The sequence below is a fragment of the Callorhinus ursinus genome, unplaced genomic scaffold (genome assembly GCF_003265705.2).
Source record: "Callorhinus ursinus isolate GAN/ISIS: 27379988/994484 unplaced genomic scaffold, GSC_fseal_2.0 scaffold25, whole genome shotgun sequence".
Lineage (NCBI taxonomy): Eukaryota > Metazoa > Chordata > Mammalia > Carnivora > Otariidae > Callorhinus > Callorhinus ursinus.
The window spans coordinates 37,924,882-37,951,042 of record NW_027397087.1 but is presented as its reverse complement, the minus strand read 5'-3'; the positions used below and the strand labels follow the sequence as shown (position 1 = coordinate 37,951,042).

The window sequence follows — 26,161 nt, the reverse complement described above, 5'->3', positions numbered from 1 at the left end:
CGACTCAGGGAGGGAAGGTGCGAGGTTGTGGCCAGGCTTCAGTCCATCCTGCTGACTGGGCTAGGGAGTGGCCCCAGGACCCTCCTGGAGGAACCGCTTGGCTCCAAGAAGCCCTGCCTCTCTGCCCCGTTGCTGCTGGGGGCCCCGAGGCATGAAGACAGTGAGAGCCAAAGTGGGGAAGGGCTGGGCAACCCCCCTGCCGCTCCCCCAGTGCCTGCCCCTGTCACAGCGGCTCACTGGCTCTGTGTCAGCATGTGAACCAGGCACAAGGGCATTCCCATTTTATGGACGGGGAAACCGAGGCCCAGAGCAGGACTTGCCCAAAGTCACACAGCCTGTGAACAAGGAGAATTGGCCTTGGCCCCTAGAGCCCTGATTCTTAGACCAAGTGCCTTGCCCGTTCTCACTAGTGTCAATCCCCTAGGAAGGAAGGGGCAGGTGGGTGCATAGATACCCTAAGGGCTCATGCTAGGGGAGGGGGAGAGGCGCCCCCCTTCTGCTTCTTCCTGCCCCGACCCAGTGTCCGGGACCTCGGTACCACAACCAGGGCAGGAGGGGGAGGGCCACGGCAGCCAAGGGGCCTCCCTCCACCTCCCACTCCCACCCCCTTTAGCCTGAGCCAAGTAGATTCTTGTCCCTTCCCTTCCTTGGAGACGCCACCTGCCTTTGGAAGGCTCTCCCTTTTCTCAGAGCACCCTCCCCGCTTCCCTGTGAGCTCCCTGACAGCAAGACTGAGGCACAGCCTCAGCACAGGCCCGGCATTCGGTAGGTACTCAGTATTCGAGTAAGGCAGTGGGTGGCTGGTAGAGTGAGCGATGGTGGGAGAAAGGGAGGGGGTGGGGGTGTGAGGCTGTGGGAAGAGGGGAGGTGGAGGAGGACCCTGAGCAGGGGTGAGTGGGCTGGAGCTGCCCCCCGCCCGGCACCAGGGCCCACCCCCCTCAGGGATGTGGGCCCCTTGCCACACAGTGGGCTGGGCTTTGGGATAAACCCACGGGGTTTCCACATTGGGCTGGATGCCTTCTTGGTCAAGCTGCGGTCCTGACAGGTGGTGGCTGTCCTTGCCACATTCTGCGAGGGGAAGGAGGAAGCCTGAGGACGTCCCCTGAGCCCAACCTTGCTCTGACCAGCCCAGTCGGCAGGCCACAGTGCAGAACCACAGAGTAGAAAAACCTTGTTTTATTCAGCCCAGGCCTGGGCAATCTTGCTCTGTGATATGGCCAAAATATAAAAAATAAAAACCAACAACCGACAAAATACCATTGTCGAGAAGAGTTAAGTACAAAATTGGGCCTGGCATCCGGAATCCCTGTGGTTTCAGTCTGCGTTTGCTCCCTGAGGCCGGCAGGGAGGGATGCCTGTGGCCTCCAGCTGCCCCTGCCTGTGGGGTGGGGGTGGGGGGGCCAGGTCAGTCCTGGCAGGAGGCTTCCTGGGGAGCCTGGCCGGCTTTGGGACGTGGGGAGATTGGCCGCCTGTCCATCCTCTGCGAGATCAGGATCTAAGGAAAGAAAGCGAGCAGGTCAACGGTAGCCCCATGGAGGCCCAGATCCCACGAGGGAGGGAGGACAGGCGCGGTGGAACCCTCAGCCCCAGCCTCCAGAAGGGGGGTATCCAGGCCTCCCCCACCCACACAGGGGCCGTCTCAGCAACGCCCCCACCTCTTGCCCTGAGTTCCACAGTGTTCTCTAGGCCATTAGTAGAGCTGCTACTGTCTGGGGACACCGTCTTGTTTTTTCTAACAAAGTACTTTTTTAAAAAAGCCTCCTTCCTCCTCTTCTGAAACATGACAGAAAGCCACAGGCGTCAGTCCCGTGGCCTTTCTGGGAACACTGCGTCCGGCTTCCTGTGCGCTGGCCCGGCCGCCCGCCTGTGGTCAGGGTACCAGAGACGCTCTAATAAGACTTGAGGCTTTCCAAGCACTTATGTAAAGGGTTTGGAAAGAAGGGCCTCCGCCTACCCTGGCCCGCAGGCCCCCGGGGGAGCCGGAGGGGGGCATGGGGCTGCTTCTCCATCTGCCGTGTTGAGGGGCCTAGCTCATGGCATGGCCGGGAAATGGGATGCTGTTTCAATCCACCCTTCCCACCGGCGGGCGGAACAAGAGAGGGATATAGGCTCCCTGCCTCCCTGCACACCCCTTGGCCGCCTTTTTGTCTTGTGTGCCCTTTCCTTCCTTCCTCCCTCTCCTTCCATGGAATTGCTTCCCAGAAACCCTCTACCATTTAGGTGACCCCTGAATTGGGAATGGCTGAATGAGACAGGACCTGAGGGAGGAGGAGGTCAGAAACCCAGGCGTACGAAAGAGCCAAGGTGCCAGGGATGGGGCAGGAGTCAGTTGTTTTAAATATACTCTGTGACCTGGACAATTCTGATCAAATTCAATTTATGAGGAATCTAATCTCTGTACTGAACTAGAGGCTGCTATTCTCATTTTTAATATAAATAGGGTGGTGGTGGTGGTGGTGTGTGTGTGTGTGAACAGTTAGCTTAGTGGTTGCAGCTAAAGGGTCCTGACTCTGATCACATGCTGAGCCCTAATCCTGGTCACACACTGAGCCCTGAGCCTGGTCACACACTGAGCCCTAATCCTGGACACACACTGAGCCCTGAGCCTGGTCGCACACTGAGCCCTAATCCTGGACACACACTGAGCCCCGACCCTGGTCACACACTGAGCCCCGAACCTGGTCACAGGCTAAACTTCATACCTGTCAATCATTAATAAAGATGTGCTTTTGTCTCTCTGGGCCTTGAAATCTCTGCCATTTGTCCCCCAGCTGATGGACTAAAGTTCTAGGACTACTGTTTTATTTTGTTTTTGTTTTAATGGAAAAGAGTTGCTTTGAGCTTATCAAACATTTTAAATTCCCATGGAGTGGGGTGGGGTTTCTTGGTGAGTTTGTAAGCAGAAGGTACCTCTGCAAAGTACTTCACATGGGGAATCAGGAGACAGACTGAAGACAGGCAGCCTAGAGCAGTGGCAACTGAGCCCCTGTCCCAGAGCCATGTGCCAAAGGCCTGGGCCAGAGTCCTTCAGCTTCTGGTATACCTGGGCCCAGGCACTGGTGGCAGCTCATCCCGACCAGAATCAGTTCTAATCTGGGACTGTTTCATTGAATCCACTTGCCAGAGACACTGTTGATCACACAGCTGCCATTCACAGAGCACCGCTGGGAAGGGTCTCCAACACCAGACATCAGGCCTTTCACTCTTGTAATCTCACAAGCCTACCTGGGAAGGGGCCTCTTTTGTAGTTGAGAAAAGTAGTTCAGAGAGGTGAGGCGACCTGCCCGATGTCACAGACAGACTGCCCCCCCCCCGCCCAAGTATGCTGCTTCCTGCTGTTGGTTCCCCCTTGGGAGAGCTTAGGGAGCCGCACAATCGGGCCCCAGATCAATAGCCCGCGGCTGGAGCCCCACCACGAGCACTCAGCTCGGGGTTGGCATGGACGAGGCTCCTCCCGCGCAGCCGTGTTTGGCTAGGAAGGTGACCCAGAGCGCAGGCACCTTGTGTGGTTCACGTGGCCCCCGCCTGTTCCCCAGGGAGGACAGGGGCTGGGGCAGCACTTACTGGACAATTTTGCAGTTTGTTGTAGAAACATAGCGACCTGTGTAGTGGATGTTGCATCTCACCACGTTGTTGGTGAAGTCTGACTCCAACACAATGTACTTCGGGTTCACATGGACCTGAGGAAGAAGGGGAACAGAGGGAAAAGGGATCTGGTCGGGGGGCTGCATTTCACCTGGTCACCAGGGAAGGTGGTGCAGATGCACACAGACAGACATGGAGGGGACAGAGAGGAGGAGACAGGAAGATGGAGAAAGACCACTTGAGACCAAGAGCTACGGAGACCGAGATCCAGTGACGCAGAGACACGGAGAGATGCAGAGCGAGGGAAGAAGAGAGAGCTCGTGGTTGAAGAAAGCATCACCAGGTCACTCTTATTGGAAGATGGGAAGCTGCCCCAGAGCCAGAGCCCAGGCCAGGGGGGCCCTGCGTGGGGCGCTCAGGGTGGGAGAGGTTGAATCACTGCCCCAGGGAACACAGCAGTGAATGAGGGGCCGAGCAGGTCTCCCGAGTCCAAGGCTGGCACCCTTTGACCACACATGTCCACTGAGATGACCCATGCAAGGGCTGTCCGCTGCCAGGTGGCATCTCCCGCCCTGGACCCAGGGATGCCGCACACTAAGAGGATGGCCCAGGCATGAGCTGTGCCTTTTGTCTGCAGAAGAGCTGTCGGGATACAAGGAAGCCTTCTGAATGCTGGATTCACTGGCTGCACTGGGGTAGGCTACACCCAGATTTACAGTTGCAGAACATCTAGGAACATGTTACTTTTAAATCCTTTACACTCCCCCAGGGCAGGAAGTGTGCATTACTGATGTGGTTTGAATCCGAGTGCCTGGAACTCAGAAGGGCCTTTGTACACATGTGGTGAGTAGATGAACGCGGGAAGGAGAAGAAGACCCCTGACACCCTGGCCCCTGGCTGAGGCTGAGCAGAGGGGCCGCCAAGCCTGCTGGGAGGCGCTGGGGATGGGGCTGTAACCAGAGGCTCCCAGGTTGCTGTGTTCCAAATGCAGCCTTCCCAGCAGGCGGTGTTCATGCGGCTCAGAGCGCCTCCCAAGCCGGTATTCACTGCTCACTGCTCCGTCTCCTGCTCTTGGGTGTAGAGCAGTGGGTCCAGGGGCAGAATGGTTCCCGGCCCTTGCTTCGCAGCTGTGTGGAGGAGGCCACGATGCCCCGGGCCCCGCGCAGCCTGCATGGACGTACCACACTGGGCTGTGTGTCCTTGACACGCTTTTCTACTCGCCCCCACCCCACCCCAAGGGAAGTGGCACTGGAGCGAGCATACACTGGAGAAGGGGCTCAGGCCAGAAGGGACTCTTGGTCCCAGGAGCCCTTGGCTTTGTGGGGGTCCCGGTCCCTTTGCAGGTCCCTTTGCGGGGGCCTGCGCGGGGTCCCTCTCAGAGCATGGCAGCGTCCTCCTGCAGATGGCACAAAGCCTCCCCTGTCTGCAGAGGGGGTCCACCGCATAGCTCTCCAAGTCCTCTGTCCCCCAGGGAAGACAGCCTCACTAACCTCGTCTAGAATCACCACACCTGAGCCCAAGGTTCCTTGTTGCCTTTATGGAAAGGGAGCCTCTGCCTGCTTGAGGCTAAGACCCTCCAACGGGCAGAGGAGACCTCCGCGTGATGGCCGGGACGTGATGGCCCCTGGCTCCGCAGCTGGGGACGAGGGGATGCCCTCGAGGCCGAAGCGCACCCCAGAGGCGGGGACACAGCAGGGGCGGCAGGTAGGAGGCAGCACCCCAGACCAGGAGGCCCACCTTGAGGATGTAGTTCCCGGGCTGCACATCGGTTATGTCAATCCACTGGCAGTCGATGTCCGCGTTGTAAGTGTCATAGCAGCCGGGGCTCAGGCCCTGGGAAAAGGGACAGGAGTAAAGGCTGGGGTGCTGGGCGCTCCTCAGAGGCGCCCGGTGCCACTCCAGCAGTATGGGCCCCTCCTTCCTCCCTTCTAGAGCCCGCTGGGTGGATGGACCAGACAGAAAATAGGCAGGCGTAACAGCCAGGTGGGAGGGACTGAAGGAGGGAGATGCCTGGAGAGCTGGATGGAAGAACAGACGAAGAGACAGACAGGCAGGATAAACAGACACTCTACAGGTGCCTGGACAGACTGACAGGAAGGTGGATTTGGGTGGACCAACAGGCAAAGGGACACCATGCCATCTAGACTTTGTTGGAATGTTCCTTTCTTTCTAGGGGCAGACAAGCCTGGGAGCAGCGCAGGAAGGGACCCCGTGGTGGCCTGCAGACCGGTGAGAAGACCCGTGCCCCCACTGAGTGGAGCAGCCAGGAGCCCGCACTCCTGGGTCCCCGCCCTGGCCCTCTCACCCGGCCGGACCTGTGTGTGAGAGGTGCACGCGTAGCGCTTGAGGTTGCCGAAGTCACAGGTGCTGTCCTCCAGGCAGAAGCTGGCCTTGTGGCCCTCAGCCACCTTCTTGCCTGTGGCTGCATCCAGCAGGTCATAGTGGCTGAACTCATCCATGCTGTGGTAATGTCTGGGGTCGAAGGACAGCAGGAGGAGAGAGAAGGGGGCCTAGTCACCCCTGGGCTTCCTGAGACGGTCCAGCCTCCCGACCAATCCTTGGTCCCCTGTGTCCCCCAGGGCCGTGTCTCTGGGGCTCCCCTCCTAGCCAGATCACCCTGGGAGAGCACCTCCTTGGGACGCCTCACTTCCTTGTTGGGCTCCCACCTGGACTAGCCTCCCACGGGCCATTCCCTGTATTCTAGACATTTCCGTCCCTTAAGACCGATCCTCTTCCAGTCGAGCTTTTGCCAAAGAGCCCTTGCCCTGGGGGTGGATCCATGGCAGGCCCTCCCACCAGCACCGTCTCCTCCTCCCAGAGCACTAACTGGGAGGAGGAGCTCAGGCACCGAGGAGCCCCCACCCTGGCCCGGCCCGCGGGGGCTGGGGGGGGGTGCGTGGGGGCGTGGGGGGTGGGGCACTCACTGGTGGCAGCTGTGCCACTCCCACGTGTGCCGTGGCCGGTTCGGGAGGAAGTCCGCGGTGCCCTGGTTCTTCACGCGCTGGGGAAAGCGTAGCAGCACCCGCACATCGTAGTCGGTGGCCTCGGGGGTGTAGGCTGTGCTGCAGGGACAGGTGGAGGGACTGGCGTGCGGCTGGGTCCCGGGGCACCCACACCCAGAATGGGCCGACTTGTCCCTGAAGATCCCGTCTACTGTCTTCCCGTCCTGTGGCTGAGGCTCAGGCCTCTCCCCAACTCTCCTGAACACACGGGCTGGGCGGTCCCCTCTTTTCTGGCTTCCAGCACGTGGCCGGCAACTACCAAGGAAGTCTTTCTCAAGTGGCATCAGGCCTGACAAGGACAATCACACCTGCAGGGGGCTCTGCTGGGGGCAGCCTCCGGGAGGGGGGGCATATCAAAATCTTTGGAGAGCTTTTTAAAAGTGGCCCTATCCAGGAGATTCTAATAAGTGGACAGAGCCCTGATTGTTGACCAAAGTACATCACGTCTCAGGTACAGGCTTGGGCTCTTCCGTGTCAAAGCCATTTCACTTTCCTGATCCTGTCTGCCTTACTGCTCCCCCACACATCCTGGGGTTCCAGCTCCAAACACTGTTTCTCCAGCAGACTTCACTCCTGCTAATCTATACTGTTGCCCATGCTGTTCATGTGACCCAGAACTCACCCAGCCTCCTAGGCCTCCTAGGAGGGAACTCAGGTTCCCTCCTCCAGGAAGTCTGCCTTGATTGCCGCACTTAGGGGCATCTTGACTGCCTGTGAGCTCTAACGGCACCTCCTATGGCCCAGCCTGATCCCATAGGCCCCCTGAGCTAGGTCAGGGTGACCAGGCCACCTTTCCCCGACTGCGCGGCTGCTGGGCCAACGACCTGCCCTTTTCTGTTTGGGGAACATGAGTGTGCTGCAGACCACCGGCTCACAATTTACTTGCTGGCCCCTAATTCCCAACCAAGACAGGCTTTGTGAGAAGAGAAGGGGGCGAGAGAGGAATGAGGGGCAGCAGCGAGGGGACACACACACACACACACACACACACACACACACACACACACACACAGAGGCACGCGCGCACCGCGCGCATCCTCGGCGCAGGCTCCGCCCTTCCCCGGAGCACTGCTGACAGCTGTCCTGGCCGGCCTCAGGGGCACTTCCCTGGCACTCAGGAGGGGCTGGGTCCTGAAGCCAGAGGCAGGAGGCGGCCAGCTGTAGGGATTAGCTCGCTCTCTGAGAGGATGTCTGCACAACAGGCGGTGCAAGCTTCTGTCGGCCAGGACGTAAGGCCCTTGGCCTTGTCTGGCGGAGGCTTGGAATCCGTCTGTGTCTGGGTTGGAACAAAACCTCCGCCTTCCCTCTGTTCAGTTCAATCCTGCCCTTCTGTTCAGCTCAGCACACCGTGGGAACCCATTAGGGCCTAGGTTCGAGGCCCAGCTTGGCCGCAGACCCGCGCTGAGACTTGGAGCGAGTCCCTTCCTGGTCTGGGTTCGGCGGCATCCGTGCACTGGTAGCGCCCTGCGGCCTGTACTTAGATGATCTCGAGCGCCCCCTGCCGCCCCAGCTTCAGTTCTGCTGGGTCTCTAGGTCTGTGCCCCCGCGGCTCGAGGCCTCCGGGGCCGGCCGGCTTTCCTCCTCGCACCTCCCCTGACAGCTCCGGCCCAAGTGCCGCTCCCACCCGCTCTCCTCCCACTCTCTGCGGCTGGGTCCTGTCATCCAGCGGACCAGGACAGACACCGGGCTGCCGGCTCCCCAGCCTATCTGGGAGTTCGGGTCTGGGCCCGCAGGATGCTCCGTGAAGATGGGGCGCTCATTTGGCTTTGACCCAAACTCCTCAAAACGCAGCCATGGAGGCTCTGACGTGCTCCCTGCTGGAGGGACTGTAGCGGGAACGTGATCATGATGCTCTCTTCCCAGGGACAACTGTCGAGACCAGACCTAATGTGCAGGCCAACTGAGTGGTACAGTGGACCCCCTTATCCGTGGTCTCGCTTTCCGTGGTTTTGGTTACCCACGATCAAAGGCAAGACATTCTGGACCAAGGAAGCAGTGAGCAAAGTTACATTCTGGAGCAAGTGCCTTATCTTGTTATGGATAGATCATGCCTCGTGCGTGAGCTACCCTGAGGGGTGGCAGTTCCGTAACTGGGAAAATGCTGAGATTCCAAAGGGCTTCCCAGATACTGAAGAGTAAAAGTAAATAAAGAATTCAAATGCAAAAACAAAAACAGACACAAGGCAGCAAGTAATTAAGAAAAATAGGTGCTCTCCAACATGGATGTAATAGATGAGGCAGGACGATGTCATCTTTAATTCTTTCAGCACAGGGAGATGTCCCTGAAGTGCATGTATTTGAACAGAATATTCACGGTTAGTACATTCAGAAGCAAGCTCTGCATGAGGCAGAATCACCCAGGAATAAAGGAGAGCTGGCTGGGCTCCCATTCCGCAGTCTTGCAAACTGGTCTCCTTGCCCTCTCTCCCCACTGCCACACATGACCGAGGCCTGTCACCGTGCTCCCTGCCCCAGCTGGAGAGCCAACCTGTCCTCCGTGGGGACGGTTCCGCACTCCTGCCCTCTATCCTGAAGGCTATTCCCCCACTGGACTTCCCTGTGTCCTTGTGAGAGCACCTTCTCATGGGGCAGCTCAGAGTGGGAAGGTTCTAGCTCCTCTTTGCTCCTCAGCTGCCTGACTGGAGAAACACATACCTTCAGGGCTGGTGTGAAGATTCAGTGCCATGGTAAAGTTCCTTGTATTGTGACCTATACAGAAATGCTCACTTGTCCCCTTCCCCTCCTGGCTCCCGGGGGGCAGGCGAGACTCACAGATGAAGAGGTCAGGGTCCTGAGAAGTTCAGGGGCTTGACCAGGGTCACTCGGCTCGTGGGCAGCCTGGCTGGCATGAGCACAGGCTCTGGCTGACTCCCAGAGACCGTCCCCACATTCCACACTTCAGCCTCGGCCCCTTACCTGGCCAGACACTTCTCCTCCGCAGCACAGCGCAGGGAGTACAGATGGGCTCTCTGCACGTAAGTGGAGGCTTGCACGTAGTTGGGGTCCGGGACCAAGTCAGGCAGACCTGGCGATGGAGTGGGAGAGATGGAGGAGGGGTGTCAGGCTGGCCACGGCTAATGCCCAGAGATGGCCCCAGCCCCAACCGCCCTTTACCATTCTCCTTCCTCTACACAGGCTGTCGCCTCCTCCAAGAAGCTTCCTAACCTGAGCCAGGGGTGTGATTGGAACGATTCCCTCTGGGCTCAGGTATGGGCCGGGGAGGTCAGGGAACGGGGGCTCCCTTCTGGAGCTCCGTGCTTGTGGGGGCCTCTGAGCCCCGCTGGAAGAGCTGGAAGAGGAGCGAGGTCTGGGAGGCAGGATGGAGTCTGGTGAGCCAGAGAACAGGAAAGGGTACACTTGGCAGGGCAAGCCTCATGAACAGGGGCCTGGAGGCAGGACGGAGTGAACCAAGCAATTTCCTGACAGAGGCACTCCCTCCATGTCCTTGTTCCCCAGGCCTCTGGATACCAGCCCCCAGATGCCCTCTGCAGCCAGCATTCTTCCTGAACCACCAGGAGAGCCCTGGGCTCTGGCCCCAAGTGGCTCCCAGAAAGCCCACGGGCAGAGCCAGGTGAGTGTTGGCTGGCGCAAGCGGGGTGGGCAGGAAGGGAAGGGTGAGCGGGAAAACACATCCCTAGAGTGGGCTGCTGACAGGGCAGGATTCTCGGCCTGGGCACCCGGCCCGACCTTCTCAGGATTCCTTTCTTCTTGCCATCGGCCCCCAGACCTAACCGCACCCTGCCCTGTCTGCATCCTCTGGCCTGCAACTTGAGGGGCCTGGCTGCCTCCCCTGCAGGGCCCTGGGGAAGTCTGGAGTCTGCTCAGACCCCGTGATCACTTGCTCCCGGGACATACTAGAGCCAGGGGCCTGTCCATCCGGCACTTCCCCCACCTCCGTGCCTGCGGCGGTCCCGAGGAGCGTGCGTTATTAGGAATTAGCAGACACCAAACTCGCATGTCCAGACCCCGTCTGCATTGGAATAAAGAAGGAATGGATCTGCTCTGGTTGCTGGGAGTGCAGGAGTGGTGGGCGTGGGGTGGGCTGGGAGGTGGTAGGGGACTCCAGAGCCCTGGGCTCTCCCCCAGCTTGGCCACCGACTTCAGGGTGAGTGAGCCTGGGGCCTCTCTGTCCCCTTGCCCTCAGGCTCCCGGGATTCTGGCAGTTAAGCGAGGACATGAGGTCACAGGTTGCTCTTGAGTTTCTTCCAAGCCCTCTGCTCTTGGGGGGCAAGTAAGGTGCGGGGGCTTGAGGCATACAGACAGCAGTCCAGCTCCTCTGGCCAGCTTTCGGGTCCTGAAGGTGAGGCAGACCCTCACACACCCATCTCTGGGGCTCCGAGACCCCAGCCCGGCTCACCCTGGGCCTGGGCCTCACGTGGGAGTCTGGTCCCTGCAGCCAGTGTGATCTCACCTACTCGGAATGAAGAGGAAGCTCGGAGCACAAGGGTGGGTGAGGATGAGGTGGCTCCTGGCTGAGGGGGGCCGTCTTGGCCAGCAGAGGTCCCATTACTCAAGCTCCAGGAATGCCTGCAGTCATTTCCCTGGGGATCCTTGGGCCCTCAAAGCAAGGGCCCACCTCACTGCCAAGCCGCTTCTCACCCTCTGGTACCCGGAAGCCTCTGGAAGGAGTGGTCCCCTTCCCCATCATCAAAGTGCCTTTCCCGCAGCAACATGTGGGGGTGGGTTCGCTGGGCCTGAAGGCTCGTGAGACCCAGTATTTGGCACCAGACGGCCTGCTACCCCCACCCCAGGCCCGGTTTCAATAAACAATGCACAGATGGCTCCTCAAAGCTTTTCTGGCCCGACCGCTCCTCTCTAGGCCATTCCATGAGCTGGCTCTGCAGTCCAGGGAAGTTTGAAGAGCCAGCTGAGTAAGAGGCCGGAGGTATTCAGGGCCAGCGAGGGCTGGTGCCCCCTCCTGGCCTATGACTGAGCCCCGACCCTGGTCCTATACTGAGTCCAAACACACTGAGGTTGGATATTGTCAACAACTCTGGACCTCAAACTCATTGTTTGTCCCCAGACTATGTACTAAAAACTCTGTACTTGAAACAGTTTTTGAGGAATTGCTTTGACATCATGAATCCTTTTTATTGTAACTGAGTGGGTGGGTTTTATTTTGTTTTGTAAGTTCCAAAGCCATGGCAGAGGGGCATCTGCAGCACCTACATGTGGGGATTCGGGAGGAAGACTACGGACAGACACCTCAGAACTGCTCCTCACAATCTGAGCCCTGGCCCTGGCCCTAGATGACCATCTTCCTCTTACTGTTGAGGAATCTCAGGTTCACAGGTAACTCCTGCTCCAGGAAGTCCTCCCTGACTGGCAGTGCCATTCCAGGCCGCACGTATGTCTGTCCCACCACTAGATCTGTCTTGATCTATAATTAGATTTCGTTGTATTTACCTGGGCCTACTCCCCTCCAGACTCTGCACTCTCTGAGGGGAGGGACTAGGTCCCACTCACCCCATTAGCAGGCAATCCACCATGCTTTGGGGCTGACTGCTTGCCCCATCACATTGGCCTCTGCCAGGCAAGTTTCTTTAATGATTAGTGGCTTAATGCTTTACTGTTCCAGTGATTGAGGGCGCTCTGCACCCTGTCCCCCGCAAGACACCAGGGCACATGGAGGTGCTGCAGGGACCAAGGCTCAGAGAGGGCGATGAATTTGCCCATGGTTGTAGAGTGGGGGCAGCCCTAGGAGAAGCTCCCCAACCCCTCCCAGGACTTCACTTATTACTCTTTTTATAGAAATGAGCTGTTTGGAAGTATAATCTAATCACAGAAATGCAGACTTAACGTTTACAGTTCAACAAATTTTGACAAATGGAGCAACGGTGTGACTTCGGCCACTATCAAGCTCTGCATTGTTTCCATCGTCCCTGAAGGTTCCCTCCTGTTCCTTCCTATTAATCCCCCTTACCTCCTCCACCACCCCAAGCAACCATTACTCTGCTTTCTAATCACTGTAGAATCTCTCCTACCATTATTTTATTTTCTTTGTTCTGTATCTCTGGCCATCACAGAGGTCCTGTGTCTCTCCCAACTGGCTCCCCCTGGCCATGCTCCACCTCTGTCACACTGGGGGAAGCTGCTGGAAAAGAGAGTAGCCTTGGAGTTCAGGCTGGATTCCCCTACCTTTGTCAGAGGAGTCCCCCTGCAGAGGTCCCTGGCCACCGCAGGCCCCTCCCTCAGCTAGAACAATGCCTCCTTCTCTGCCTGCTTTCCTATGAGGTATTCCATTAGCTTCCATGAGCAGTGGGCCCCCAGGTTTGGGCTCTCAGCCCCAGGGGGCTGGGACTTGGAGGGCACCCTGTGTTGTTAGAAGCAGGGGAGGAAAGGCATGAGCAGGGGCTTGTGGATGTAGGGTTAGGGGATTGGTTTGCTGTTTCTGGCTTAGGGGGTCCAACCAGGCCCTCCAGGCAAGATGGCCCATGTTGCCCGAAGTGCAGCTACAGCAGGACCATGTGCCCATCCCCCACCCCAAGAAGTGTACAGAAGATCCTTGAGAGAGGGTAAGGCTTACTCAGCAGGGAGAAGCCTCAGTCGTGGAGATGTCATTTTGAGGAGGGGCTGGAATCTTTTATCCAGAAAATATGGAATCATCCACCCTGGGACCTGGCACTGGAGACTCTATATAAAGTGGGTTCCAATGAGAACATCTCCCAGAGACCCCCATTTGTCTAAATGCAGACACTGAATTAAATATAATTCTCACATCAGAGCAAACTAACCATTATCGCTGGTCTGGACAAGGCCCTTCTCTTGGAATAACATTTTTTTTTTTGACCATCATCATCACCCGACCCTCTGATATATCCTTGAACATTTGTGCCTCTGTATAAAATCTGCAGTGTGTTGGAGGTAGGCATGCATTCTTGAAGTATATAAGTGATATTGTCTTAGAATCTCATTCCATTTCTTGATTTTTCAACATATAAACTTTTGAGGTCTACCTAGCTCATGATTTGTCATGGCTAAATAGGAATCCACAGTGTGCGCCCTCCATGGCTAATACAGCCAGTCTTCTTGTGTTGGGCCCCCAAGGTGGGGCCAACCACGGAGAGTCCAGGTGCATGGTTTGCTCAGGCCACCCAAGGAGTCCCTGGTCACCATCAGCATCCTGCCTTCCCCTCCCAGGAGGGAGACAGGAGCCTTGCTGCTTACCCTCCTCTGTACAGACTTTCTGTGGGAACTGGGGCTGGCATGCCCCCTCTTCAGGCCCCACTGCCTCCACTCCTCCAGCTCTGACTATCCTCTATCCCACTCAAGGCCTGGAAGAGCTCTGGGCCAGGGCCCTGTGGGCACTGTTCCCCAGAAGCAAAGTGCTGACCACGGGGTTTGGGCCCACAGGGACTCAGGCTGCAGTCTGGGCCAGGGTTGGAGGGACACCGAGGCAGAGGGGAGTGAAGGCCCTTGGGATGGCTGAAGCCAGGCTGCTCTGCTGGGGAGGGGCTGGGTGTAAGTGAATCGGGTCCCAAGGCCATTCTGCAGGCAGCCTTGGAGGGGGCCCCGTCAGACCCTCCAGGGCAAGCAAGACCCAGAGCCCAGGATAAGGACCTTCTGCATTCTGCATCCTGCATTCCTGCTCCATCCCTGGAGCTTCCTCTGAGGGGGGGATCCAGGCCCCTTCATAAGGCGCTCACAGGACTAGCCTGCCATGCTCCGCCCCCAGGCTGGCCCACATGTCAGCCTGCGGGAACCTGAGGCCTGTCTCCCTCTTCCCTGGCAGGACCTGGCTGGGGCCTTCTCTGGGAGAAACTCCAGAAGTTTGCCATTTCCTTCAAACCCCTGGTGTATAAACCCTTCCCTTTTCTTAGGCTCAGTTTCCGCATCTGGATGATGGAGAGACTTCACTAACCTGCCTGTGAGCAGTAGGCAGTTCTGCAGTTCGAGGGCTCCAAAAACACTTGGGAGATAAATATACTTTTCAGGAGCTCTTCAGTCTCTTCCCCAGCCTCGGGCAAGAGCCCAAGTCCTCTTACAACCTCTACAGACAATACTTTAGCAGCCAGGAAATTCTCCCACTGTCTGACCTAAATCCTTCCTGCTTCAGAAGAACTCTGGTCCCTCCCGCTCAGCGGCTCCTGGAGGCCGCCCAGCGCAGAGGGCCTGTGGTTACGTTCCTGTCATTTGCCCACACCTCACCTGCTTCCCTCTTGGCTTCCCCCTTTCTGTGGGTTCCATAAACCTCGGCTCCTTTGAACTCTTTCCTCCCCAGGCCTCCGGCTCACAAGCAGATGAAGGAAAGTGGAATGCAAAATCGCCCTAATCTCTTGAGCCCGGGGCTGGCGGGTAAACAAGGTCCAGCAGGAACCGGTCAGCGGGCTGTGAGATCTGTGTGGGGCGGGATGTTTGGGCTCAGCAGCCAGACTCCAGAGGAGCCCTTAGGTAGGGAAAGCCACAAGCTCACAGAGCTGGGCCTTGCATAAAGATGAGCCAGCAGGGGCTGGGGGGGGGGGGGGGGGGGGGGGAGCTGGCTGCTCTGAGCCCTATGAAATCATCATCTCATAATCAGGACATTAAATTGTCAGGGCTGGCCTGCTGGGGCCGCACCTGTGTGACCAGCGGGTTGGCAAGGGGGCTGCGGGATTCGCTACGTCCTGCCATGAAGGGGCAGTCCCAGCCCAGGCAAAGGAGCTGTGATAGCCATAAGGCCAGGCCCAGAACCCGCAGGGGCTCCCCACCACCTACAGGATCAGGCCCAGACTTCTGGGCCTTCTGTGGTCTGGTCTTAATGGAGCCTTCCAGATCGCATAGCCCTAAGGATCAGGAGGCAGCTCCCTCGCACCCCGGCCTCTGACGCCATGGTGCCTTGTCTTGGAATTCTGCGCGCGCGCGCACACACACACACACACACACACGACATTGCAGGGATTCACAGTCTTTAGGCCCCCAAGCCTACTTTGTCAGTCCTGACCACCCCTCCACCAACACACATCTGCTGCCCCCTCTCAATGGGTAAAGACCTTCCAGGGGCAGTGACCGCCTCACCCCCGTGTGGCAGGGCCCAGCTCCAAGAAGGGGACCTGTGAGTGTTTGCTTAGTTCAGTGACTGCCCAGGATGCAGGCTGGGGCCAAGCTGGGAGCAGGCTGACGTTAACTTTTGGGGAGGTCAGCTACCTTCCCCTCTGGCCAAGCCCGTCTACTGCCTCTTTGCACACCGCACTCTCTCACACTCTTCCCCGCTGTGAACACAGGCCCCTGCTGCCCCTTGTGCCCTCCACTTCCTTGCAGGCCTGCAGGGGTGCCCCCTGCCCCTACCACCAGAAGCCTTTGTGGAGGCTTCCGTCCCCTGGCTCTCTCCCTGCCCCACAGACTCTTCACAGTGACTCGAACTTTCATCTTTCTTACAAAACCTGCTCAGCCCACTGCCTTCCCTTCTCAGCTCATGGCAGCTTCATCCTTCCAGATGCATAGGCTACAAACCCTCATGTTAATGCCTGACCCCACGTCCAGCCCATCGGGAAATCCCATGAGCTTCATCTTCAGACTAGATCCTGAATCTGAGTTCCCACCACTTCTGATGTTAGCGCCCTGCCTGGTGCCACCACCCCTGCCTGCATCTCTCTACCAGCCTCCCCTCAGTCTCCTGCCTGCCTCCCCACTGCACATCCCAGCATAGTGGTCAGGGACCCCGTTTAAATGTCACTGCTCAGCTCAAAGCCTGCGGTAGCTCTCTAATGCAGGGAAAGTAAAAGCCCAGCTCCCAGGGGCCTCCACGGTCCTGCTGCTTCTCTGGCCAGCCTCCCCTCACGCCCCTGACTCCCATCCTGCTCTGCTCTAAACAGACCGGAGCACACTTGAAACCCCCAGGGAATTCCTGCCTCGGGGCCTTTGCACGGGCTGTTTCCCCTTTCTGGAATGCTCTTCCTGATCGCTGCATGCATCACTCATTTGCCTCCTTTCTCTCTGCTCAAATGTCACCTTCAGGAGGCCTACCTTCACCACCTTTGCAACCTGCTCCTCCCCCCTCCCCACCCACACCAGATCTTAGTTATTTCTACTTTCCCACATTCTATTACCACACCCTTACCACATTCTATTATTTCCCTATTTATCATGTTTATGCAGGAAAATATGTCCACAAAGGCAAGGTTTTGTGTCTTTCTTTTCGCTAAGGAATACTCAGCTCTAGACTGGGCCCAGCACGCAGTAAGGCACTCAGTAATAGTTCCTGAATGGATGAATCTCCTCAGAGGAGAGCCCTGGGGGTGGGGTGGGGGACTGCCCTTTGCCTGCTGCCCAGCTGTGGGCCCAGGTGTCAGCGCACAGCAGGTGGGGGCAGGAGAGACCCGTGAGAGGGTGGTGAGCTTGGGCACCTGCATCCTGTGGCCTGGTTTCTGGCCAGCGGGCTGAGACCTCGGTGAGGACAGGCCTGGGTCTGGCGCACCCCTAACTTCTCTGTGCACAGCTCGGGGCTGGCACCTGTGGGCCCTGGGAGCACAGGGGCAAACAGCTGCAGGGGCTGGTGGCATCTGTCTGCCTGAGCAGACTGCATTATCAAGCAAAGGCTGGGACTGATTCCAAAAGTCCTTTCTTTTGAAAAAGGATTAGCTTTGGGGTTGGACAACCCATGGTTGCCGTCGGTCTATAAGCAGGAGGAAGGGGGGCTTGTCTCCTGAGGCTTTGATGGCAAAGGCCTCTGGGACCTTGCCTTCCCCACCTGAGTCCCTTCCTGCTCTGATGTTCTGACACCAGCCCATTTCCGGGTGACGCTGAAATGCCTGGTTGCTGACAGCTTGTCAGCAAGGGGGAGAGGGACCCAGGCCCAACCCCGGCCCTGTAATTCTGAATCCATACAGAAAGGCCCTCCGGGTCCAGCTGCCTGTGGCGAAGAGGCTGTTAGGTCAGAGCAGGGGAGGGGACCAGATCCAGCCTCTCTTTCCGGCCTCCGAGCTGACTGCTGCCCCGCAGGAATGCCCGGCACGGGAATTGGAAGCAGGTGTGGGCTGCCTGGGCGGACCACCCGCCTCCTCCCCGCCCCCCCGCCCCTTCCTCTCTTGCCATTCCAGCACTGCCCTGGGGAGTTTTCCATGTGTTCTTGGCTTGGACAGGAGTGGGGTGGACTCAGGCCGGGACTACCCACAGTGTGAGTGTGTGAGAGTGCGTGTGTGTGTGCGCGCACGCGCGCGTGCAAGCCTTCACAGCTGAGAGGACATTGAGCTGGGGACCCCTGGGGTTAGGAGAGAAGGGAGGAGGCGACACACTCCTAAGGCCCTAATGATCCCCCACCCTGCTCTGCTACCACCCCAAGGCCTATGGGCCTGCGAACTCAAGGCAGAAGTCCAAATTTGGGTTTTCCAGGGTTTTAGACCTGAGAGAGACAAGGAGATAGCCTTCCCTGAGGGGCAGGAGTGGAGAGGCTTGGGCCGTCCAGCAGGGCAGAGGGGCGGCCGGGCTCCCAGCCTGGCCGCCGATGTCCTGAGACCTCAGATGAGTCACTGAGCTTCTCTAGCCTCGTGCTCCTGGTCTGCACCACAGGGGTGATGATACTCTCTACCTCCCGGGGTTGCTGGGGCCTCTAAATGAGAAAATGAAAATCCAGTGCTTAGCGTTGTGTCTGGTGCACAGTCAGTGTTTGAGAAATAGCAGCTTCTATGATTGTTATTTAAAATAGGAGCTGTCTCTTTTTGCAGGGATGGTCCAGCTTGAGACCAGGTGAGAGAGGATGTGGCCTTGCCACTGGATGATAACAGAGGAGACAGGAAGTCTGCCTGAGATGAGGCTGCTCAGGACACAACTTGTTCGTTCTGACACTAGTGACCTTCGCCGAACGGGGGAGGAGGAAGAGGACCCAGGTCCCTCTGTCTCCACAGCTCTTCTGACCCCTCACGACAGCTTCCTCGGCCTGAACACTCCATTTCTTTCCGAAGGAGCTCCCAAGACAACCTCAGGGAAGGAGAAAGGAAGGCTGAGCTGTGATTCTGGCTCTGCCAGTCACCAGTGATGTGACCCTGGACAAGCCACTTACCCTCTGAGCCTCAGTTTGCTCATCTGCTAAATGGGGAAGGTAAATAACACCTAGGGTTGCCCTGAGGATTAACGGACTCTAATCATAAAGCTCCAGGAAGAGTAGAAGACACTGAGAAAGCACGATGTAAGTGCTTGTGACATAAGCGTTCTGGAGTCTGGAGTGAGAATGGCAAGTCTTCGCAAACACCACACCAGGAAGGGACTCTGCTTCCAGAACCTTACAGATCTGCTGTCCTGACTCAGTCTGTCACAACCAGTGTCTGGAACATAGTGGACAGGCAAATATCTGAAGGAGTGAATAAATGAGGTGTGCAGGAGAGGCAAGAATACATCAAATTAAACAAAATTATGTCTGGTGGTTAAGAACCCAGGATGGGGGTTGATACAGACTCACAACCTGGTTTCACGACTAAGAGGCTGTGTGAACATCAGCAGACGAGCCTGTCGCCTTATCTATGAGATGGGACGAAGAACGGTACCAGGCTTGTGGAGGTGCTACAAAAATTAAGGGCGGTGATGCATAAAGTGCCCACAAATGCTAGTGTTATTCTCCCTCCCCTGGTTGCAGCTGGGGAAACTGAGGCCCAGAGAGCTGCTGGAGGAGGCTGAGCTGCTCGGCCTGCCCCACCTGGCTCGCAGGTGGAGTGTGGGTCTTCCTAGGGTCACCTGGGTGCAATGCAGAGATGACAGGCTTGGTCTGAGTTCTGGCTCGGCCGTGCCAGCTGGGAGGCCTCCCTAGATCTCTGCTTTCTCAACTGTGCCAGAGAGTACCACCCCCACCTCTCCAGGAGGCTGTGAGGGTGAGTGCCATTGCACATTTCAGCCACCCTGCTCAGCGGGTGCTCTTCAGCAGATGGCCAGGTTATTATCATCCCCTCCTTAGGGCTCGAACTCTGGATGCTTTTTGGGTAGAGGCCAGCTTCTGTCCTTGCCTGCATCTACTCCAAGCTCTGTGGAGGTAGGGACGTGACCTGGAGAAGGGGAGGCAAGGGTGGGGGGTTGGCCTAGGCATAGGGATGGGGGCAGGGAGCCAGGATGGCTCTCAGGGATGACGGGGTCCTGTCTGGCTTCTTGAGTGCGGGAGGCTAGATGGAGAGGGGAGTACGCTAGGAACACCTCTGGGTGTACAAGGAGGTGAGACTTCCAGGCCGGGGCAGCCCGGTTCCCAGGAGGCTGTGGGTGTGTGAAGCAGGGAGAAGGAAAGGAAGGAGGTGCCTCTGCTTTTGGATTGGTAGGCTAAGGCATTTATTTTGTCCTGAAAGCCTTCAGGAACCACAGCACGTTCTTGAGGAGGAGAATAATATGGTCAGCACTCCAGGGCTTTATCTGCCCCACGTGCAGAGGGACTGGCCAGGGAAAGGCTGGGAGCAGGGGACCAGGGAGGAGGCAGCCAGAGCTTCCTCCTGGGCTCTGATTGGCCATGTGAGGACGGGGGTGGAGGACCGTGCCAGACAAAGCTGGCGCAGCCATAAGCGACGGCCCGGGAGAATGGCCAGGGAGGCTGCTCTGTGTTGCTTCCACGGGGTTGCCAGGGCCGGTGAAGCCGGCCGGGGCTGGAAGGGGGAGCCCTGGGGGAAGAGCTGTTGTCTTCAGAGACCTGGAGTCACCTTAGTTGGTCCAAAGACCACCAGCTCAGAAAAGCTGAAGCTGGCGAGGGGGGTGGGGTGGGGGTGGGCAGGAGCAGGGATAGGAGGCCGGGAAGGGAGGGCCTGGCCATGGTGGAGGGAGAGGCGCCGTGCAGGGGACACGGCGAGGCCTGGGAAGCCGCCGGCCCCCCTCCAGGCGTCTGCACGGATTTGCTGAGAGCCAGGCAAAGTATGTGCCCCTCTCTGGGCCTCTGTTTCCTGGTCTTCTCTCCAGTTACAAGTTGCAGAGTTGGAGACAATGGATTGCAGGAGGTCTGGGCAGCCCCAGCCCCGGGTGGGAGGGAAGAGGGTGCAGGCGCCAGAGGAATAAACCGGGCTCTGGACAGACGCTTGGAAAGTGCCCAAACATGGAGGGACATGGGCGGAGCGCACATGTGTTTGGTGTTGTGAGGACACATCCACGCCCACACACACACAGGCTGCCAGCACCCAGCCTCAGACCCCTGGGTGTGTGGCCAGGAGGAATGAGGTCAGTCCCAGAGAATCTGCCCTGGACTCCCACACCAGGCCTGGGGGTCTGATCTCAAGCACAAGGCTTGGCCTTCTCCTAACTGGGATTTTCCATGGTCTGGGCCTAGCACGGTGGGAAGGGGGAGTCAATGATGGGGGAGAAGGTATTGCTCCTTCCCTGGTCTCTCTGTGAGCCCCAAACTAGCCTGTGCCCCCACACTCCCTCTCATCCCCACACCAATCCCCCCCCCCCATGACTAGGGGAAGGAGCACCTGGAGGGGGCCGATGGCCATCACTTGCAGCAATGCCCAGGTACCTCCTCCTCTGGGAAGTCCTCCCTGAACCCCTAGCCCCTGACCGCGGATGCCCCTCATCGGGGATCCCCTAGCTCATGCCTCTAATGCCTGCCCAATCACAGCACGGATGCGTCCCCTTTGCCATGCCTCCCCCAGAGCGGGGGCTGGATGTGATGCTTACCAGCACACTTTTAACCCCAAATGAACTGTGGGGCTCAGGGGCAAGACCAGAGACTCTGATAAGCACCAAGTACCGCCGCTCCACACATGGCCTTGCCCTGGCTGGTTGCCTCGGAACTTCAGGAACTGTCAGGCCAAAGAGGGGCCCTAGAAAACCCACTGGCTTGGCACACAGATGCTGAGTCCCGGGCCTAGCTCTGCCGGGAGTGCTGTGGCGGTGGAGGCCTCCGCTTTCTCCCATGCCCAGAAGTGGGGCACTTCCGGAGGAGTCCCACTCTGAGGTCGTGGATCTTCAGAAAGCCACCACGAAAGCTTAGCACCCTGTAAGGTGGGATGCCCTCTCCTCCAAGGAGCTCTAGGAGCAGATGATGCCCAGCTTAGAGCACCCTGCTGCCAAGATGTAGCAAGTCTCAGTGAGGACCCGATGTGGGTGAGGCCACAGTGGGCAGGAGGATGCATCCTTCATCACATCACAGAAGGGCCCCCCATCCAGCTCCTGTCCCGAGGCCCTTGCAGGTTCTCCAAGTGGGATTCAGCACCCAACTTGAATGCTCTGCCGTGGATGTGAGGCAGTGGATGCTACCAGTGGGGACACTCCTCTCCCCTAGCCTTGGACTCCAGCAGCCCTGAGGGAGACAGAAACCCTCCCCCCGCCCCCTACCCCCCACAGCAGCCTCTCACTCAGGTCGGTGTGGCTGGAGACAAGGCAGCAGTCCCTGAGCTGACAGGGGCAGAGAAGCAAAGTCTGGGGCTGTTGTGCTTTTGCCCCGGGCCCTGCGGGCCTCAGCCCTCACCTGGCGAGCCTGGCCAGGCAAGCTTGGTGGGGAGCACTGACTGCATCCTGGAGGGACTGAACAGAAAACCGTGATGGCAGCTGACTTTGGACTTGCAGATACAGAGGCAGAAAGGGGAATTCTAGGATAGCAGAGGGTGGGCTGATAGCCATCCAGCCTTGGCCAGGCCCCCAGAGGGCTCTCACCACAGTAGCCCGTCTGCTAACAGCATGTGTGGAGTTGTCCATCTCAAGAAGGAAAAGCTGCCCCTTCGTTGTGTTCTCATATAAGGATGGCTTGGGCCTTCCCAAAACCGGGTCATATCTTCACGGGCCCCCCTCCCCCCAGAAAATGCCAGAGGGAGGGCTGTCTACAGCTCCCTCCTGGGCCTCTCCCCCAGGGCCAGCACCACAGTGAGCTGAATGAAATGAGCGAGGCACTGGACTGGGCACCAGAAAACTCAATAGCCAGAAGTAGTATTTGAGGCAGTACTTTTAAAAATCAAAATCAGTGCCACACCTCCACGGGCATCCCCTAAGGCCTTTCTGACCCTGAAGACCCAAGTTTCTGATGCTGATGCTCCCTGCTTCACCCTGTGAGGCCAGCATAGGGGCATCTCCAGGGGTGGAAGACTCGCCCTGTTGAAATGAGGGAGAGGCAGGAAGAAGCTCTCCTTCCCTTTGTCCCCAGATGACCCAAACCAGGTTTGGAAGGTGCCTCCCCGCCAAGCCCAGCCAGTCCCTCCCTCCCTGACCCCTCCAGCCAGGGTCAGAGCCCAGGCCTGCCTGGCCAAATCCTGCCACCAACGGTGCGTGGACCTGGGGAGGCTGGGAGGTGGGACGCACGGTGGCTGTCGAGGCGGGTGGCGGGGGGGATTCCTCACTTAGCTCGGGGGAGGCCCACGGACGGCCGTGGCCGTGGCCGTGACCGCGAGCTGGAGGGCGGCCGACGGGGCTCGGGACGGTACTCACCGCGGCCATTCTGGTTGGGCCGGTACACGCTGCCCACGCTGAGGCGGCCCTGCTGCGCGCCGCCGCGCTCCCCACCTGGCGGGGGCGCGTCGGAGCTGCGCACGGGCAGGTAGGGCGGCTCCAGCACGCGGAAGGGGGGCTGCGGCTCCACGGCCCGCGGCGGGACGTAGGCCTCGGGCGGCACGTTGGCGTAGGGCGGGTACCAGCCGAGGCGGGGGTCGGCGGCGTAGGTGCCGCCGCCGGCGGGCGGCGTGTCGGGGCCCGGCTCCGGGTAGGCCTGCTCGAAGCCGGCGGTGCCCTCGTGGTACAGGCTGTGCGAGTAGCGGCGGTCCAGGCCGTCGGCCGGCTGCGGCGGCGGCGGCGGCGGCGGCGCGTAGGGCCTCTCCGGGGCCGGGTAGAAGGTCTGCGGCGGGTACTCGGGCTGCTCCTCGCCGCCGCCGTACTCCTCGTAGCGCGCCCGCGGCTGGAAGGGGTAGACGACCCCGGCCGAGGCCACGGCCGCCGCCCCCGCGCCACCGCCGCCGCCGCGGTAGTACACGTAGCCCTGGTCGTAGGTCCGCGACGCGGGGTCGTAGGTCTCGTACTGGCTGACAAAGGGCGCCTGCGGGTAGGGGAACTGCTGCGGGAAGGAGGGCGGCTGGCGGTAGGTGGTGGCGAAGGCCGAGGCCGAGACCGAGGAGGCGGAGCCCCCGTGTCGTTGCTGGGAGACGGAGGTGCGGACCCGGGCCATGCCTGTGCTGTCCCCGACGGCCACCTCGCGCCAGTTGTCGGGCACCTGGCCGAAGCCGAACGGGTGCCGCGCCTGGCCGCGCACGGTGTCCGAGCCGACGCGCCCGGGCAGGGGCAGCGACGGGGCCTGCCGACGCCGGAGGCCTCCTGGGCTGCGCCGCCGCGGGGCCTGGGGAGCGCTGGCCAGCAGCACCCGGGAGCTACTGTCGGTGCGCTGCGGCCCGGCCGGCACGTACTCTGAGCCCGAGTTGAGCAGGCTGTACACCTGCCCGTTGTTCTCCCACTGAATCAGCTGCCGCCAGCGCCCCGGGTCCGAGCCTTGCCCCGGCCGCGCCTCCTGCCCGTGCACCAGGACGCAGAGGCAGGCGCTCCACACCAGGGCCCCCAGCTGCCAGCCAGCTCGGGCTAGAGCCATGGTGGCCCCTCTGCAGAGGCCTGGTGGACCGAGAGGCTCTCAGGAGTGTACTCCTGTGCGTGCTTCTCTTCCCACGGCCTCGAGGACAGGACGGCTCCTTGCCTGCCCCAGCTCTAGCTTTGTCCATGCTGGCCTTGTCCCGAGCGGGACTGCTCCTCCGATGACAGCATTTCGAGGCCAAGGGGTCAGGGCAGGGCAGGGGCGGTGCCCAGGGCTGCAAGAGGCTCTCTGCAGGGCACCGGACAGGCAGGACTGCCTGGGGGCCTTACATGGCCAGCCCGGTACTGGCTGGCCGCTGGGCTGGCGCTTTCCCACTCTGAATGAATAAGCAACAGGCTGGGAGCGTTGGGAGGTTTCGGGCAGCCTGTCCGCCTGCTGGGGCCTCCTCCGCGGGGCCCTATGGCCCGCCGGGTTTTAGCTATGTTGTCTGTCCCACAGCTGCTGTGCTCCCTCAATCCCTGGAGCTTCCAGCCAAGCCGCAGACCTGCCTCTGAGGAAGGGAATGAAGCAGGGAGTAGAAGGGGGCCTCTGGGGATGCAGGCAGAACACGGCTGGGGTGTCAGCACCCCTATGGCCATTTCAGCTTTGGACCCAGCACCCCTGGTCTCACCTTACTGGCTTCTCTGGGCTTGGATGAGCCCCAGCCTCTCCCCAGGACCCCCTGAGCTCCCCTTCTGCAGAGCCAGTGCCAAGAGACACCCTTCTTGTTGGTGGGCCTCCTTGGGGGAGATGCTGAACCTAATTCTGGACCCCAGGGGCACCTCAGTTCCTTAGGCCTGAGTACAAAGGGGCTGGAACTTCAGCTTTTGCCCCTCTTGGCACACCTCTTGGCCTTACTCTCCCAAATCTGTAGAATGGGGTTATGCCCTTGTGCTGAATAGAACTTAGGAAATCATCATGGGAGAGGTCAGCTTCTTATGCATCACATCGCGGAGGTTTCTGCTCTGCATCTCTTGAATCACTGTAGCCTGGCAATAACCTGAGTATGCCCGTGGGTAAAATGCAACCCAGGGGCTGTCTTTAATATGGCATAGGAGGCTCAAGTGCTGTCCACACGGAACAGCAGAAAGGGGCATTCAGAAGAGCTAGGCCTCGTCCTGGTGCCGTGATTAAGTTACTGGGTGATCTTGGGCAAGCCCCTGCTCCACTCTGATCCAGTTGCCACATCTGATCAGTGGAGGATTAGACCAGATGGTCCCCAGGAGTGCTTTGGGAGTTTCTCTGTCCTCTCTGAGGAAGGGGAGGGCTGGCAGAATTGCGAACACCTTGGCATCTAAGAAGTCACCCTCTGAATGCCTCCCCTGGGCTGCCTTCTCCCACCTTGCTTGTGAACTGGAGGGTAGAAATTTCCTTCTTGTGCTTATACAGTAAGTAGAAAGAACTTGCCCTTAGTTTGGCCCCTGCAGATTCCCCTCTACTTTGGAAACTCCTGGAGCCCACCTAGGAGAAGACAACTAGTGTGGACGTTCTTCGGGGACCCTGGAGCCCCGGCCCTCACCCCTGCCAGCCAGCATTTATTCACCCACTGCACTGTGCCTCAGGATGAGGCTTGATTCAGGTGACTGTCCACCCTCATAATCCAGCCGGCAACCATTCAACACGGGCCCCTCAGCTGCCCCACGTGTGGTTAGGTTTCAGACTCCAGGCAGGACTCCTGCAAGGAGTGACCGGTTTGTCTCCCCCACCCCCACCCCCCCATCAAGCTAGATGCAGAGTCAGGCTCACGGAGGGGGAGGGCCAGAGGGCCGGAGGGCCGGGACCTGGAGGGTTAAGCCTCCCCTGCCTCCTGCCTGCCCCCTGCAGTGCTGGCCCCAGCTGCTTGGAATCCCTGGGGTCCTGTAGGGCCCTCCCGCCAGCCAGATGGGCAGCAACGCCAGGAGTGGAGGAGGAGAAGTGGAAACAGGCCTCAGGGTGCCCCCCCCCTCAGGAGGGTAAGGGAGGAGGAAAGATGGGGGAAGGACAGAGGCTGGGCACCAGGTAGGGGAGCCCCAGTGGCTGAGAGTGGAGAAGGCGGGGAGCCGTCTTCTAGAGCCAGGCGAGGGCAGGGGCTGCCTCAGGGCTCTGGGGCTGTGGGGGGATCGGGGCACAGGCTACCCTGCTCAGCTGGCCTTGGCCTCAGAGCCACCTCTTGGCGTGA

General features: G+C 59.2%; 1 protein-coding gene across 1 annotated transcript; it reads right to left on the bottom strand.

Annotated features, from left to right (window-relative positions):
• Positions 1 to 1,161: 1,161 nt before the first annotated feature.
• On the bottom strand, positions 1,162 to 24,331 carry LOXL1 (lysyl oxidase like 1). Its single transcript, XM_025884090.2, has 7 exons — positions 22,881 to 24,331; positions 9,504 to 9,612; positions 6,510 to 6,647; positions 5,901 to 6,057; positions 5,323 to 5,418; positions 3,565 to 3,680; positions 1,162 to 1,495 (listed from the first exon to the last, which is right to left on the bottom strand). The coding sequence occupies exons 1-7, from the start codon at positions 24,022 to 24,024 to the stop codon at positions 1,489 to 1,491; spliced, it is 1,767 nt and encodes a 588-aa protein (XP_025739875.2). The 5' UTR covers positions 24,025 to 24,331; the 3' UTR covers positions 1,162 to 1,488.
• Positions 24,332 to 26,161: the final 1,830 nt, after the last annotated feature.

Excerpts from the sequence above, each read along its gene's own strand:
- LOXL1 (XM_025884090.2), bottom strand. The coding sequence starts at position 24,024 with ATGGCTCTAGCCCGAGCTGGCTGGCAGCTGGGGGCCCTGGTGTGGAGC. Across the intron at positions 9,613-22,880 it reads GCCCAACCAGAATGGCCGCG|GTCTGCCTGACTTGGTCCCG; the intron begins GTGAGTACCGTC and ends CTCCATCGCCAG. Across the intron at positions 6,058-6,509 it reads GAGTGGCACAGCTGCCACCA|ACATTACCACAGCATGGATG; the intron begins GTGAGTGCCCCA and ends CTTCGACCCCAG.